Raw genomic sequence first — 16620 nt, 5'->3', positions numbered from 1 at the left:
ATCTGAAAAAATCGCCACAAAAATGCCTAAAACAAAATTTATCGACATTTTTCCTCTCTCTCCCCATTGCCCGCAATGCATTTTTGGGGCTTCCTTTTCAGCCGCCATTACGCTTCAATTTGCTTCAAAAATCACCCAACCGTTCAACGGAGTAGCGCAATCCAGGGTTTATAGAGATCAGTGGTTATCTCGCGTATTCTTCAGTGCGTTGTTTTGAAGAAGAAAAATCACAAAATATAAAACAGACCGCATTTTTTTTGCTCGTTCCGGTTCGGGTTCAACGCCAAACAAAATATGGGGTTCAACTCCGGTTCGGGTTTTTAGAAAATCGTATTTAGCCGTTCGGGTTCGGTTCGGTTCGGTTCGGTTCGGTTCGGTTTGCGTTCGGGTTCGGGTTCGGGTTCGGGTTCAGTTCCGGTTCGACTCCCTGCTTTAAACTCAAAATTCTAATTTATTCCGCTCTAGTTTACCTTTCAGTTCAGTTAGATTATGTTTTATTTAAGGTTGTTAATTTTGAAGGTTTATTTTGGGAAAGGTAACCTTCCAGGAATCTTTAATTTTCAACCATAGGCTATTCAAAACAATGCTGTGTATTTATAAACTCGTAGCTGCAAGGATGAGTGCAAAATGCAAATCTCAATTCAGATGTATCGAGTCATTACCATAACAAAAGCTGCTGAGCCGTCAGTATATTGTTGCAAACGTTCAAAGTTCCGGCCGCCTGCGTATTATCCGTTTGAATCGAAAAAATCCCGAAGTGGGTTTATTGTCATTTTTAACCATCATGCCAAGAAAACAGGATTACAGCAATACAATATCAAAGCTTTAATACAATTCAATGATATAATGACTATCCTTGTGCAGGTTTTTTTTAAGGTTTGGTTTGGGTGACCGCTAAGTAGTTTTAAGAGACCGCAAGTGTTTTATTTAAATACCAAAAAATAGCCATATTTGCTTAAATAGCCATTTTGGGAAACCGCTGGAGAAATTTGGGGGACCGTTTCGGTCCCCCAAAACACCTTTAAAAAAACACTGTCCTTGTGTTTGTGTCAGTTTTGTCTCGTATTTCTATATCATTTTCGTTGACTCTCTTGTTCTGTTGAGCAGTTGTTAATTTTAATGCTTGGCAATTTATACTAGAACTACGCATTTGTTTAGTTATAGACATAAAGTAATGGCATGTATTTTAAACTGTTTCCAAAAAGTAACAGCATAAATAGCGGCATTTTAATACACAAGAGACGTCTCAAAGCCACAACAATAGCTGCTGTGAGTACAGACAAGTTTCGTTCTTACAGCCCACGTTCTTTCCTCTTGAAGCAATGAGCATGCAGCGGTGGGTTTATTGTCATTTTTAAACGTCATGTCCAGGAAGCAGGAAGTATGGTGGTCCTACAATGCATGGGTTCAAATTCATTGTGAATATTGGGGGTGTTTTAACATGTAAATTTTGATGATGTCTTAACAACTGTTAAAAACAGATTTAGATTTTAGACGGGTTGTCTACTAAATTACAAGGTTATTAAAATCAGTTTTGAATTGTGTATAAAACGTTCAGGTACATTCTATCACATTCGTGTCTTAAGTTTTTTTTCTTTACAGTCGATCAGTTCCATCAGCGGTTTCCAAAGTGTTTTTTAAACGACTTACCCCACCCCTGTAGTTTTCTCCAGCACTCGATGTGAAAGCAAAAATGAAATACATGAAACAACTTGCCCAGCATTTATCATTGCATGCTACTCTCAAAGCTACTTTAGTTTCAACCGGGTATTTTGAACTCTCATTTGTAACTTGCCAAACTTTCGAAAACATTTTAAATCTGTGCTTCTTTAAAAAGAAATTTCAGGTTACCATGTAAATTTCCTAATATGTACAACACAATGCGTCGCAGTTCTTTTATTGAGTTAAATCTGCCTTCCAAGTATCTCAAAATGTCAATCGCGGTGGGATTCGAACCCACGACAGGAGTCTGTGCTCGGTAAGGTACTTGCCCCTCATCTTGACCTTGGTGTATTCAATTTCATTTGTCCTAAAACTTTTGTAATATCTGGTACAAATAAAGAAACAAAACGTGTACAGAAAAGCAAACAAACACCTCACGACAATACAGACTGGTTAGCAATACACGGTCAAATTTACACTTTTTATTGATCAACTATGTCAGAAGAGCCGTTCTCATTGCTTCCCAGAACAACTCAGCCTTGTCAGGATCGTTCGGATAATGGAGCACACAATCCGGTTTTACTGTCTGTCGCCATTGCAAAAACCTGTTCTGTACCGCTATGCAGTAGGTGTCATACGTTACCAAGACACAACGGTATTTTCCTGTATTGTACAACCAATTCTCCAGGACCGACATGACATACTTGCACTGGCGACTACGGCCAAAATCGCCCGACAGAATTATTACAGTTTTGCGGCTTGACTCCATTCGCATGAGAACTTGTTTAACGGTAGTTAAGCCGCAAAAATTGTCTCTGCCGAGCACTGCGAGTTCCAGTTTAGGGGAACCATCGTTCATCTCTGGCACAAGTCGGTTTTCCACCCACTCCCCTATTTCCCGATTGCTTGTATCGAAGTACACAAAAGCGTGGTGTGTGTAGACATTCCGTTCTCGATATTCATTGTCGCCGTCCTGAAGCTTTCTTCTTATACCCCGGTGAACGTAAGTGGATAGCCACCGCCGAAATTGGTCGCTGTCAAACGCACCAGCTGATGTAACGAATATAAGCACTGCAATGGAAAAAGCGAACGTCAACGTGGAAGCAAGACTGGATTGGCAGGCGAACGAGGAACTGTATTCAAATACTGAGCCAGGAATTTTGGAAAGAGACGATTGACAAGCGACACACCCTCCATAATACGCGAACATTGCGCTAGGGCATCGTGGTAAAAATCCTGGTAGCTGTAGTTTGCTGTAGGCTGAAGTGCGAACGAGCCAACCGAAGTTATTAGTTATATTGCAATCACAACTGAAATCGTTGCCTCGCAAATCCAAGTATTTGAGCTGTTGTAAAATTGCTTTTCCAAATCCTTGAAAATCCCTCAAACGATTATGACTTACATCCAATGATCGTAGAGTGTTTATCAGGAAGCTATTAGGTTCAAAGGACTTTATCAGGTTTTTGGATATCTTGAGAATTTTTAAATGCGGACAGGTTAATGTAACAGAAGCGTTCAAAGTTTCTATCGAGTTTTGAGAAACATCGAGGCGTTGTAAACTTGTAAGCTTGGCCACAGCGTGGTAAGGAAATTCCTGCAATATATTTTGACTCAAATCCAACTCTGTCAGGTTGGGAACACCGTGAAAGAAATTGCTACCCAGCGAAAAGTGAATCTTTGCTCGTTGAAGTTTGATTGTGACAAGATTAGGAAAAAGTGAATAAACGGGTCGGTTTCTGCTTATGACGTACAGTGGCACAGTTGTGTCGGAAAAATCAGCATGCATCACATTGGTAAAGTTGTCACCGTTTTGCAAATACCTGGCAATCATGTAGTAGAGATCATTATATCTGCCGCCATATCGCAAGGTTACGTTTGTACTCAGGCTATTGAGGAATTGTAACGACATTTCAGTAGAATACGTTCGTTTAAAAATCTGAATGTTATGTAGATTTGCTAGACTAGTAAAAGATCCGGGTTCGATCATCCGTATTGGATTGTAGCGCAAATCCAATGAGCGTAGATTGACCCAGTGACTAAAAGTCGTGTTTAACACATAATTTATTCTGTTGTATGAGAGGTCCATTGAAGTTGCAAAATACCAATAACTGAAATCAAACGACCCTAAACTGCTAATGCTGTTTCTCTGCAATGAAACAGGCGCATTAGCCAATTTCACGCCTTTTCTTTGCTTTAAGGTTGTTGTTTTATTTCTGAAAGGAATGATTTGAATGCCGCTGGATATCTCGTTATTTCTTAAGTCGATATCTGAAAGTTTTTCTAAATCTGCTAAAGCGGACATGTCCAGATTTTCAATTCCACTTGTAGCAAAGTTCAGCATAGTTAAGTTTTTCAATTGTTTCAATGCCTCGAAGCTCTCTGATGTCACTGTACGATACTTTATTCCGAACTTGAGATACTTTTGTGTCCATGTCGTTCCTCTCGGAGCCCCAAACCACAATGACCTCAACGACGGGAAATTGGAGAAGGATTTCCCGATAAAAATTTTGTCAACCACTGGGCGTTTTGGGAACCGCCCACCTGGGCAGCGGTTATTTCCTCCAAGCTTTAGAGACTCAAGATTAGGTAAGGGAGCAATCATGATTGGGTCGGTTGCCAGTCGTTTAAAACAGTTAAACGCCAAGTCCAGATGTTGCAAGGAGCGCTGATTGCGCAAAAATCCTTCAGGTAAGGTTGTGAGCATGTTTCCAGACAAATAAAGGTGACGCAGCTGTGTTAAACTATCCAAAGCACCTGGTTCTATCGTAAGTGGAACAAAATCGTATTGTGAAGTCCATGAAAAAACTAGAGTAGTTAAACTAACACTCGTTGAAAAGTCAGTAACTTTCAGTCTATGAATCGGGTTTCCGCGAATCTTTATCGAAATCATGCTGGGAAGAAGCAAATAATTTGGCACTTGGGTCCACTGGTTGTAGCTTAAATCAACAAACTTCATATGGTGCTGTGGTTTGGCGAACAGTTTGCCGTGTATCGAAAAGTTTCCTTGGCACATGTTTTTTCTGTCACCCAGTACGCAGTTAGCGGACATGTGCAAAACTTGAAGGTTAAATAAATTGGACAACTCGGACCCGTTCATTGGTAACATGGAAGTATAGGAAGCGTGTAAGACCTGCAAAGACTCGGGAAAAGCAGGTAAGGTCAATAAGTGATTTGAACTTAAATCAAGAACCTTTAAGTTCCTCAAACCTGAAAAAGCCTTCGGATGAAACGTCAAATAGCCATGACAGGGTGGCTTCACATAATAAAAATCGAAGTAAACGCAGTTGTTCAAAATACTGATTACCTGTACAGATTTATAACCGTCGAAATCGCTTTCACCGACATATCTGATCAGATTGTCATTTAAGTTAAGAATTTGCACATTGCTATCGAGTCCTCTTGGAATCCTTTGCAAAGCACGTTTGCTGCAGGTGATGTATTTCATTGGTACAGTCATCCAGCTCGAATGTCCAACTATATTAAAGTCCAATTTCAGGCTTCTGACAGTTACTGACTTGTAAGTTTTCATGACCGGTGCTTCGCATTGCCATTTGTCATACAAACTCCCCGAAACTGTAACTAATGCTAACGCCATGATAAAAACCACTACTAGGCTGCAGGGCCACCATACTTCCTGCTTTCTGGGCATGACGCTTGAAAATGACAATAAACCCACCGCTGTATGCTGATTGCTTTAAGAGGAAAGAACGTGGGCTGTAGGAAGGAAATTGGTCTGCACTCACAGTCACAACAGCTATTGTTATGGTTTTGAGTCGTAACTTGTGTAATAAAATACCTCTATTTGTGCTGATTCTTACAAAAACGGTTTAGGACACGCAGCATTACTTTGATGTTTATAAATAAAGAAATGCACCTTTTCTATATAAATTTCCTTTGTTAGAATTTAAAGCATTAAAATGAACAACTGGGATGTCGAAACACGACAAAAAATTGACTCAAACACATGCAAGGATGGCCATTGTATCATTGAATTGTATTAGGCTTTGGTATTATGTTGCTGTAATTTCTTGTAACAAACGAAACAAACTCTAGTTGAAGCTTATTAATGTTACCCAGACAACGGGAAAGCAATAATTTTCGTACGCACAAGCAAATCAAAAACACTTGTGGAGCAATATCTTTAAGCAATTACGAATGCATTCACTATTGATCAGCACTTAAGAGTTCATGCATCAATGATAAGGGTAAACGTATAAGTACAACACAATGCGTAAGGTCTACGTCGGAGTTAATTCCTTTTATCGATCGAGTTTAAACGGCCTCCCAAGTATCTCTACATGCCATTCGTGCAGTAGGATTCGAACCCACGACAGAGGTTTGTGCTCGGTAAGGTACTGTGCCATACTCGACTAAAAGTAAAAAACCACCTCACGAAAACACAGACTGTTTAGTGAGGATCTATCTAAATTTACAACTTTTTCTGACTAACTATGTCAAAAGGGGAGTTCTCATTGCTTTCCAATATAACTCAGCCAAGTCGGGATCGCTTGGATAATGCAGCACACAATCAGGGTTATCGTTTCTCGTCATTGCAAAAACCTGTCTTGTAGCGCCATGCAACGGGTGTCGAAAGTTACCAAGACACAGCGGTATTTTCCTGTCTATTACAGATTTGCGACTTGACTTCATGTGCATGAAAACTTTTTAACTAGTTAATCCGCAAAAATCGTCTCTGCCGAGCACTGCGAGTTCAAATTTGTGTGAACCACCGTTCATTCTCGATTCGATCCCCTATAGCTATTTTTTCGTTTAACAGCAGGCCTACATTTAAAATGCTTTTGTCCCTCAGCGGCGTGTTAGCCGGTACAGAAGGCTGTCAGGGCCATTCAAAGGCAAAATTCTGGTAGTTGTCCTCTCACCAAAGTGGTGTGTTATCAACTTTCTTGTATGTTAGTGTGTTATCAAAATCGCAAGTTAAAAAATGGGGTTGCCGTTTCGACTGGGTTCATCGATTCTTCAATGAACTTGTAACCACTGACAACATTTTTTTAAAGAAGCAACTCACACCCTTTGCTTATGAACGCCAAAAATGCCTTTTTTTATTAAATCAAATTAAAACTTCCAAGAAGTCTGTACAGCATTAAACCGAAACGCCTTGAAAAGCAGTGAAAACACAACGAAAACAATTCTCACGTGAGGATTTTTGTACACGAAAAAATGACCTACGCAAAAAGTTTCAAGAAATTTTGTTGGAGAACCCGGTGTGGGCACAAATGGATCGGTGATGTTGACAAAAACGTCCGACAACCCTGGAATAAAAACAATACATGTTAGATCATCGGTTGGGCTTAATGGCCGCCTTGGCGTATGCCGCATCCGGAAAGAGTGAGTGGTAGTTGATGAGGGGAACGTATGCCGCCGTAATCATGTTACCGGCGAAGTAACGCCCGTGTAATGCATTTACAGACTTGCTGGCAGCCTCCGTGGTGTCGCATTTGACGTAGACGTTTCCCTTCGACTCCCTGTCAACAAAACAATGAAAGACCTGGCCGTGACGTGAGCACTCCTCAATCACGTCGTTCGCTATTTCTTTATCCCAGTCGTTGCCGCTCTCATTCTGTGGATCAAACATATTTGACAGCTGGAAGCATGTGGTAGCGATGGGTGGGGCAGTGTTGGCTGCACTTTGAGCCTGTGGGAGACCAAGACCCATAGATTGACCCAACTGCAAAGCGTGTTGCGCGGCACTCGGAACTTCCAAACCAGTGCCTTCTGCCAGCTTTGCCATTAGCTGCAGTCGTCCGGTTGTGCCAAGATCGATGCCTGCCCTTTCCACAGCATCATTATCGAGAAACGAGGGGCCACCAGCAAAAGCAGACAAGGCTGTCAGATCCATAGCACTGCCGACGGTATTAAGCTTAATCGGTTTTCCTGCTATTTCAAATCCATTCAGCTGGTCAAGAGCTCGCTTGGCGCAATCTGCCTCTGCGAAGGTTATAAATGCATATCCTTTTGAGACACCTGTATCCTGATCTTTGACGATTTGAACCTGCTCAATGCGACCAAACGGTGAAAAGATTCCCTTTAGCATCTCCTCTGTGATATTTTCGTGAAGTGACCCTACGTAAAGCCGCGTGGGCCCACGAGCAGCTTGCTGCAAAGTCATTTGAGCTGCAGCAACCTTGTTCTTTTCAGATTGTGTGGGCTGTACCACAATAGGAACACCAAGAACCTTTTGACCACTCAAACCAAGAGCCAAAGGCACAGACTCCAAATCCTTGAACTCCACATAAGCGATACCCTTTGAGCGCTTCGAGTGCTTGTCCTGGATGAGTTTCACCTCACGAACTTTTCCAACAGCGGAGAAAAACTCCTCAAGATCTCTTGTGCGAATTCGTTGGGCCAGTTGGTAACAGAATATAGTTCTGGCATCACGATCAGGTGGACTTGGAGACCTGGGTTTCGGAGGTGGAGTAGGGGTCTTTTCCTTTCTGCGTGGGCTGCGATGTCTTGGGGACCTACTCTTTTTGCGCCTGCGTTCATGTGATCTACTTCTCCTGCGACGATGCCTATCTTTGCTCCTGGATCGTGACCTTCTGTGGCGGTGGCTCTTGCTTCGACTTCTGCTGCGACTGCGTTTACGTGATTTGCGATCACTTTTTTTCCTATCTTTTTCTTTGCTCATGGAGTTTTCCTTTTGGAATGGAGCCTCCAGCATAGCTTCTACATCAATGTCATCTGCCATGTTGTTTGTCAGCGTGTATTTAAAGACAGCTATATATCAACCAGAACCTGAATAATAACTGCACCAGATCTACAGAAAGCAGAATTTCCCTTGATTGTTAAAGAAACAAAAAACAAACAAACATGTATGGTTAAAATCTAATAATATATTTTTTTCAGTCGACTTACGTCAGTGACCAGATAAAAGACCAAGGCCTGGTGATGATGTCACCGGATCCTGGTCAATAAAATATTGTCGGTTAAAATGTTTGTCAAATACGAATATGAAATGCAGTTATTGTAAGAACCTGTACACCACATTGTTGAGGATCGAAATCAAAAAGTAAAAGCGGTTTTAGTTTGAGCCTGCAAATCAGTAAAATTTTACAAGACATGAAGAAATTTTAGTATAAAAGAAGCACAAAATTGGTCAGTTCCCCATGAAAACAATACCTTAACCAACATATCATGTCCATTGTTGGCTCTGCTGCCATGAGCTGCAACAACATGATCTTTACTATGAGCTTTGTTTACTATTATATTTTACATTAGATACAGTACAGATATCAGCAAACCTTTTCTTCACAAATCCAAAACTAGTAGCAGCTTGGCTACTTAGTTAATATACATCGACAATCGTCCAGTGATAATTATTTCTGCAACATCAACATTTTGTCAAATTCCTTTGCTTTGTATGGGTATTAGTTATAAATAGTCTGTTTCATTGTCAGTTATAATGTTATAAATAATGTGTTTTTATAGAGTGGTTTCATTGTTACTGTTCGTATGTAAATAAATGATGTGACCATTGAACTAAATTATTTTAAATGAACCCTAGGGTCATTCCATGTCAACTGCCCAGGCCATATAACCCACCCCCTCAGATTTTTATCAAATTTCATATGTCCATGCAGCTAGTTACACTGATTTCAACAAAAAAAATTTTTTTGAAATCTATCAATGTTTCACGAAGTTATGACATTTTGAAAATATGTCAAATATGTGATCACTGCAGCGACGCGCATCAATGCTTTTTGATAATACTGTGTTTAAAATGTCATATTTCTTTCTAATTTGTATATTGTGGTCATTTTAGTAGGTTAGGTGAACCTTTAGGACATTCTCAATCACCTCATTACAGTTTTTCATGTTTTTGAAATATGGGTCAGTAATTAAAGGGGGTTCAGTTTGGGGGTATGCAAATGTGCATTCATGCGTAACGACAACTTTAAAAGCTCATATCTTGAAGAGCACACTAGCTAGAAAGTTAAGTAATGGCTCAAATGAAAGCTCTTGCTGAGTACTTTCCTTGTTCTTAATTTTATGATGCTTCTCTGTAATTTGTTTAAAGGAGGGTCATAATAAAACACAGGTTCATTTTTCGGATATTTTTGTGATACTGCGTCTATTATCTATACTTTATGTGCCCTAATTTGTTTTTAAAAGTTGTTAAGATGCAAAAGTGTAGTGCAGGTGTCTCACTGGATACTGAATGCCACAAAAAGACATATCCAACACAAAAACAAGGTATTTAACCAATTGACTTTCTAACAGATGAAGAGCAAGTGCTTCTGAATATTCGAGTTGCTGCTGATAAGGGTAATGAATGTTGTTTGAAGAACGTATGTATTTTCCACAGGTACAATTACATTGGTCGGTACCCTTTCTTGCAGAAGTAGTGTTGTGATCCTTTTCAAGTTCACAGTTAACCAGTCAAAAATCGTAATATACGTCCACTCACTTGGGAATGTTACCAAAATATAAAAATTGTAATTTAAATATTGTACCAGAAAAAAAAGGTGTGTGCCAAATGCAGTACAAGACTTAAAGAAACTATCCTTCAAAATGTATCATCAAATGAAGAAGCTTCGAGTTCGACTGACAGTGAAATATGTAACATTGCATCTACTGTTAAAGCAAACGCATCTTTCAGCAAGCTTAATGAAAGTTTACAGAGCGTTGAGGTGATTACCTGTGAAGTTGCATAGTGTGCCTTCAAGCAGTAACATTTTCTATGGGCAAAGAAAATTATGTCAAATTCATGATACCCTTCATTTTTAATGTCAGTGATGTAGACCTATAGCAAGACCAACCTGACACTAAAGACGAAGACAAAATGAAAATAAAATCTTTTGACAACATTATCTCTAAAATGAAAAAAAATTAGGAACAGTGACAGTACGATAGCAGAAAAATACAAGTCCCCACAATGATACCCAAGCAACTGGTCAAGAGAAAAGACTACCTCAAAAGGGAAAATCACACCTTTTCACGGTACAATGTTTAAATTGTAATTTTTATATTTTTGGTAATATTCCCAAGTGATAGGACGTATATTAAGATTTTTGACTGGTTTACTGTGGACTCGAAAAGGATCACAACACTTCTTCTGCAAGAAAGGGTACCGACCAATGTAATTGTACCTGTGGAAAATACATATGTTCTCCAAACAACATTCATTACCCTTATCAGCAGCTACTCGAATATTCAGAAGCACTTGCTCTTCATCTGTTAGAAAGTCAATTGGTAAAATACCTTGTTTTTGTGTTGGATATGTCTTTTTGTGGCATTCAGTATCCAGTGAGACACCTACACTAAACTTTTGCATCTTAACAACTTTTAATAACAAATTAGGGCACATAAAGTATAGATAATAGACGCAGTATCACAAAAATATCCGAAAAATGAACCTGTGTTTTATTATGACCCTCCTTTAAACAAATTACAGAGAAGCATCATAAAATTAAGAACAAGGAAAGTACTCAGCAAGAGCTTTCATTTGAGCCATTACTTAACTTTCTAGCTAGTGTGCTCTTCAAGATATGAGCTTTTAAAGTTGTCGTTATGCATGAATGCACATTCGCATACCCCCAAACTGAACCCCCCTCAATTACTGACCCATATTTCAAAAACATGAAAAACTGTAATGAGGTGATTGAGAATGTCCTAAAGGTTCACCTAACCTACCAAAATGACCACAATATACAAATTAGAAAGAAATATGACATTTTAAACACAGTATTATCAAAAAGCATTGATGCGCGTCGCTGCGTGATCACATATTTGACATATTTTCAAAATGTCATAACTTCGTGAAACATTGATAGATTTCAAAAAATTAAGCATGGACATATGAAATTAAAAAAAAAAAGCATGGACATATGAAATTTGATAAAAATCTGAGAGGGTGGGTTACATTTTGCCATTTTTCTGGGACGTTTGACATGGAATGACCCCCTAAACAATAAGTACAGATAATGTTCACCAAAGTTTATGCATATAAGTATGTACCATTCACAGAATGAAAGGTGATTTGCTGTACCGGAACATCACTTTTCTCCACTTTTGGCTTTCTAAGGCAACAACACATCACACAGTTAATATCGGTCATAACTACAGTGCCGTTTGTATAACAAATGAAAAAAATTCAAACAGCTATAAAAAGTCAATCACTTGTCCAAACTCCAAACTTAGTTAATGTGAGCAAAAACGAGCATTTAAACGGGTCCCAAATAAAGTACCGACATTTAAAGCAAATCCATCTATGACACAAAAGTACAGCAGTACCTGACGCTTTTGATATCACGCCGATCACAAGATCATATGAAAGGGTTTCCACAGTACTAATCATAATTAGAGTACTGCGGAATGCGAACCTGGTATACAAAGAAAATCTGAAACAATTTTCAACAGTTTAATAGCAATCCTGCATAACGTTGTTGCAGTCCAAACAACATAACGACAACCACTAAAAGAACTCACCAACGCAACAGGAACGAATCTCATAAGCGAGCTCTGGCCGCCATTTTTGCAATGGCGTGGCTTGGCTTTGTCGGAAACGCATCAGGCGTTACGGGAATTATGACGTCACTTCTTGTTGGCTTTGGAGCGCTTCAGCCGAAACCAAAATATTTAAACATAATAAAACTAAAATTAACTTAAACACACTAACACCACCATTAAAAAAAACAGAGCCTTTAACTTTCTATTTATCGTTTTCTAATTATTTTTATCACGTCGCCAAATTCAGCTTGTTTATGTACCAGAGGATTGTGGGTAAAATAAAATACCTTGCACGATTTATATACAAGCTGTTCGCTGTTTTAAGCGATTAAGTCGTTGGGTACTGAGTACTAACAAATGTAACAGTTATTAAACAGCTGGCATAAACACACATACGTTACAGCTAAATATTTTATTTAACTTAATTACGTTCTATCATGCAACTAGGTTACTACTTTCGTAGTTTACTTTCTGATTTGAACTGGGGTCCTATTGGTTTTTTCATTATTACTTTGCATGTGAATGTGGACAGCAAAAAACAAAGTCATGACATGATTTTCTCATCTGTTGAGTAATCGTGTTACGCAATTGTAGCTTACTAATACTGGTGATTGTGGTTTCACCATAATGTGCAAAGCAAAGCCTTCATCATCACGACATGAGGTTTGCACCTCGACGTGTTCGAAAATTTCGTTGTTTGAATTACACATTCTTGTTTTAAGGTTGCACTTCTTTGTTTTCAAGGCGTTATAGTTACTTTGTATGCGACAGTTCCAAAAACACGCGGAAACGAATCTTGTCGTTATCACTTAGTTGTTAGCTGAATCATCGCATCATGAGTTCTGCCGTACTAACATCGCTGGAGGAATTTTTGAAACGTTACACAATACCCAGTGACGAAGTTCGTTTCTTTTCCAGAAGTCACATCTTCATTGCATTTCGAGCATATCTGACCGATGTCAAACCGCACGAAATAGGTACCAAAGTTTCGTCGGAAAACTGTACATCCGTGTTTATTTCCTTAACATTTTACATTGTTGCGCAGTTACCATGGACTTTGAGACGTTCACTCTCCAACTTAACAAGGTTGCGGAGGACTTGCAATTAAATACCAAAAAGATGGGCAAGACGACTTATTTCGAGTTTCACATGAACAACACGACGTTACCAGCCACAGAGGTTTATTTATGTCCAAAACAGAAATATATTTGGACTTAGTGTAATGTAGTAAATAATTTTTAAGATAACTAACACAACTACACCAGCTGGGGATGAGGAAAAGATCAACATCCAAGATATCAACATATTTCTTTGTTGCAAACTGTGTTGTGGCTACTTAGTTGATGCAACCACCATCACAGAATGTCTTCATTCCTGTAAGTTTTTTAGTGCATGGTTTTATTTCTGGTTTTTGTGTACGTTTTTTTTTAACTTTTAACTATAGACTTGGCTACTACATGTTATCAAACTCAACTGGAAATTATATTTTCTAGTTTGCAAGAGTTGTATACTAAAGCACTTCCAATTACACAATTCATGTCCAATTTGTGGAGTTGTGGTACACAACACAACTCCTGTGAGCGGTTTGAAACCCGACATTGTGTTACAAGACATTGTTAATAAACTTCTTCCTGGAATTCCAACAGGTTTGTCAGACAGCAAAACTGGTTTTGTCACTTCAATTTTATTATCACATTTTGTTGACTTTCTGATTTTGTCAAAATTTATCCTTTTTGCCAGGTGAACTTCATCACTTTGCTGAGTTCGAGGAAGCTGCTGCTTTAAATGGCAAACACAACTACCACTCTGTATTAAAACCCTATAGGCCCTGTAACATATATCTCCAATGGGTTGGGCCTGATGTTGGTTCCATACAGGCAATAGTAAGATCCAAACTATTTCATTGAAAAGCACTGTGCTCTTTATTTGCATTTTTCATTATAGGACTTAATACACAAATACATTCGACTACCAGATCATGCAACTGTTGCTCATATATCCCAGTTTGTTTGCAACAAACTAGAACAAATGGAATGGTATGTTCAATAATGTTTAAACACTTGAATAAGTTTCTATATATGGGTGCACAACGATAAATTGTTGGCAGGGTTCTTCCACAAGAAGCAAAATGTTTCATTCAAAGTGGAGGCGTAACACTACCTCCATTCTTTACTCTTCGCAATATTTATGAAAATTCATTGGACTTTGAATCAAAGGTAAAGAACAAAAATAAAATTTACTTGCACACACTATGTGCATATAATGCATGCCATCTTTTGTACAGAATGGCTTTCTGATACTGGAGTATGATTTTAAGTCCAGCTTACAAAGCTAAACAACAGCCTATTCAGTGATGGAGACAGTCAATTTCCAAATGATGTGAGTGCAACAGCTTGTTTGTAAAGTAGTAGGATCAATGGGGCGTCTTGCATACAAAACACACAACTACTCACAGTGAAGTTTAGATGAACTTCGTATTTCATTTTACAAATCTGTTCAATGAGTGAACAACAGAAAAAGTGCTACTGTTGGGCAGTGCTACCAACTGCAGTAGTGATTCAATCAGATGTTTACATGACCCACACAAATCTGATGAAAATCTTGCAAAAATCAATGGATTGTTCAACCAAATAAACTCTTTTCGTGTCTTAATAGAAATCATCAAACTTTATCATCTGTAAAAGGCAAAAAAGTTAAAAAATGGAAAGAATTTGAAGACATATTACTTTGCAACAAAAATTACCGTGAAACCACCATTTCGTATTCTTTGGGTTTTTACTGCATGTTCTGATATAAAAGGCATTATCAGGGGGACGCTTCTGCAAACACAGTTGGTTAAAAATATCAGTGGATTAATTTCAGATCAGTTTCATAATTTATGATAAGACGCTTCTGCGACATTACCTCTGATTTGGCTCAAATATCTTAAAAGTAAAGAAATTACATTTAGTGTTTTATGCAAACAGACCATCACAGTTGAATCTACATCATATAAATGTTAACTGAAACACGGTAAAGTTTAAACTTAAGTGTTTTGCCACCAATTAGGATCAACAGCAAAATATGTTTTTATACCTTTTCTGAGCAACTACTCAACATTGAAATAATGCTTAGGCACACTGACTCTGCAGAGAGTGCAGGACTCCAATCTTCTGTTAGGATTGACAAACATATGTGACCATTGCTATATACATGTGGGTGAACCGGAATTTGATTCCCCACAAATGTCACCTGTAAAATCAAAATAATATATTTGCACACACTTCTATACACCAATAAAAACAGGTAGCCCCTACATATTGAATATATACTTATTAATGCAGAAATATTGAAATTATTATAGCAGGAAATTTTAAAAGTACCTTAACTTACATAGGTACAGCCACATACATATGTAACAATTACAAATTTACAGCTTTGTTTGTACAAAAGTAAATACATCATTTTAGCAGCATAGCGGTTGCTTTGCTTTACACCGCCACAAATGGCCTATCCAGATCTTGTTTTAAAAGACAATAATAAACCAAAAAATAATGGGACCTGAGGAGAATCAAACGGATAGCTTTGACCAAACTTGAACAATAGCTTAAACTCTTCCCCTGCAAAAAGTGTGCCCTCTGCACCCTTGACTTCAACCATGAATTGTCCCGGAGAAGATAAAGAATCATCACATAATTTCATTCCAGGTGGTGGTGAATTTTTTAAAGTGAGAATCTCCTTTTGTATCCTTTTCTGTTAAATGTTAATGCTGTTAAGAGTGTCAGAAACCTGTCATATGTTTTCCAAGTAACCATACCTAAAGCATTTGAAACGATTATTATTCAAACATTTTCATCATTGTGTCATTAGAACATTTCACATGTTGTTGCAGAAACAATGTAGACTATAAACAAGAGACAACAACAGTACAGCTAAAAGTACAATGTGTAACATTTAAAGTTTTTTCACATTTGCAGTAGATAGCAAACTTTAATACTGAGTGCAGTATTGCTGTTACTATAGTGTGATGAGTACCCAAAAACAACTTTTATACACAAAAATGACAATTAATGGTAAAACTTACTTGCACAAAACACCCCGCCATATTTTCTGGGTTGTGCTGACCAGTAACCCTGTTCTAAGGCCTGTTTGTGTTGCCTAACGGCGATAAGGAACAGAAAATCCGTTGAAGTCAGCGTTTCGATCAGAATGGCTGATGAGTTGCCAAATTAGGTCAAACGCTACACAACAGCAAATTGAAAGAGCAGTTCACGAGCTTTCAGTGAACCAGATCAATGAAGAAACGTAATTCTAACAAGTTAGCCTACAGTGAAACCAAGCTCGACCACCCTTTTGTTGTTTGACTTGATGACGTCAGGGGCAACAAATTTCTGGGAAACCCCCGATTACAGCACGATAACACCTCTAGCGCCAACCTACGTATAGATTCTTAACTAACCTTTCAAAAAAAGAAAAGAAATGCCAATACAAAATAGACCGCAGTCTAAGCAA

At 38.4% G+C, this 16620-nt stretch overlaps 4 protein-coding genes across 8 annotated transcripts; 1 reads left to right on the top strand and 3 right to left on the bottom strand.

Moving 5' to 3' along the window:
* Positions 1–1881: 1881 nt before the first annotated feature.
* LOC145237360 (toll-like receptor 7) lies at positions 1882–5269 on the bottom strand. The gene has a single exon (XM_080100177.1). It carries the CDS (start codon positions 5255–5257, stop codon positions 2156–2158), a length of 3102 nt encoding a protein of 1033 aa, XP_079956303.1. The 5' UTR covers positions 5258–5269; the 3' UTR covers positions 1882–2155.
* A 1423-nt stretch (positions 5270–6692) lies between these two features.
* Positions 6693–11702, bottom strand: LOC145237361 (RNA-binding protein 39-like). Of its 2 annotated transcripts, none has more exons than XM_080100179.1 (2): positions 11638–11702; positions 6693–9002 (listed from the first exon to the last, which is right to left on the bottom strand). In XM_080100179.1, exon 2 carries the CDS (start codon positions 8366–8368, stop codon positions 6959–6961), a length of 1410 nt encoding a protein of 469 aa, XP_079956305.1. In that variant the 5' UTR covers positions 8369–9002; positions 11638–11702; the 3' UTR covers positions 6693–6958. The 2 variants fall into 2 exon arrangements, with proteins under 2 accessions (XP_079956305.1, XP_079956306.1); XM_080100180.1 differs by lacking the exon at positions 11638–11702 and having other exon boundaries at positions 6693–8584; positions 8655–8720.
* Positions 11703–12964: 1262 nt separating this feature from the next.
* On the top strand, positions 12965–14941 carry LOC145237362 (polycomb group RING finger protein 5-A-like). 3 transcript variants are annotated; one of them, XM_080100182.1, is made up of 8 exons: positions 12965–13106; positions 13175–13308; positions 13373–13505; positions 13623–13775; positions 13870–14012; positions 14074–14165; positions 14237–14345; positions 14414–14941. In XM_080100182.1, the coding sequence occupies exons 1-8, from the start codon at positions 12965–12967 to the stop codon at positions 14462–14464; spliced, it is 957 nt and encodes a 318-aa protein (XP_079956308.1). In that variant the 3' UTR covers positions 14465–14941. The 3 variants fall into 3 exon arrangements, with proteins under 3 accessions (XP_079956308.1, XP_079956307.1, XP_079956309.1); XM_080100181.1 differs by having other exon boundaries at positions 14237–14941; XM_080100183.1 differs by lacking the exon at positions 13623–13775 and having other exon boundaries at positions 14237–14941.
* On the bottom strand, positions 14028–16502 carry LOC145237363 (ubiquitin-conjugating enzyme E2 W-like). 2 transcript variants are annotated; one of them, XM_080100185.1, is made up of 5 exons: positions 16193–16497; positions 15670–15861; positions 15205–15360; positions 14873–14948; positions 14028–14804 (listed from the first exon to the last, which is right to left on the bottom strand). In XM_080100185.1, the coding sequence occupies exons 1-5, from the start codon at positions 16211–16213 to the stop codon at positions 14791–14793; spliced, it is 459 nt and encodes a 152-aa protein (XP_079956311.1). In that variant the 5' UTR covers positions 16214–16497; the 3' UTR covers positions 14028–14790. The 2 variants fall into 2 exon arrangements, with proteins under 2 accessions (XP_079956311.1, XP_079956310.1); XM_080100184.1 differs by having other exon boundaries at positions 14028–14948; positions 16193–16502.
* Between the last annotated feature and the right edge of the window lie 118 nt (positions 16503–16620).

The sequence above is a fragment of the Phallusia mammillata genome, chromosome 7 (genome assembly GCF_965637545.1).
Source record: "Phallusia mammillata chromosome 7, kaPhaMamm4.hap1.1, whole genome shotgun sequence".
Classification (NCBI taxonomy): Eukaryota; Metazoa; Chordata; class Ascidiacea; order Phlebobranchia; family Ascidiidae; genus Phallusia; species Phallusia mammillata.
This window is presented reverse-complemented; position numbering and strand designations above follow the sequence as displayed.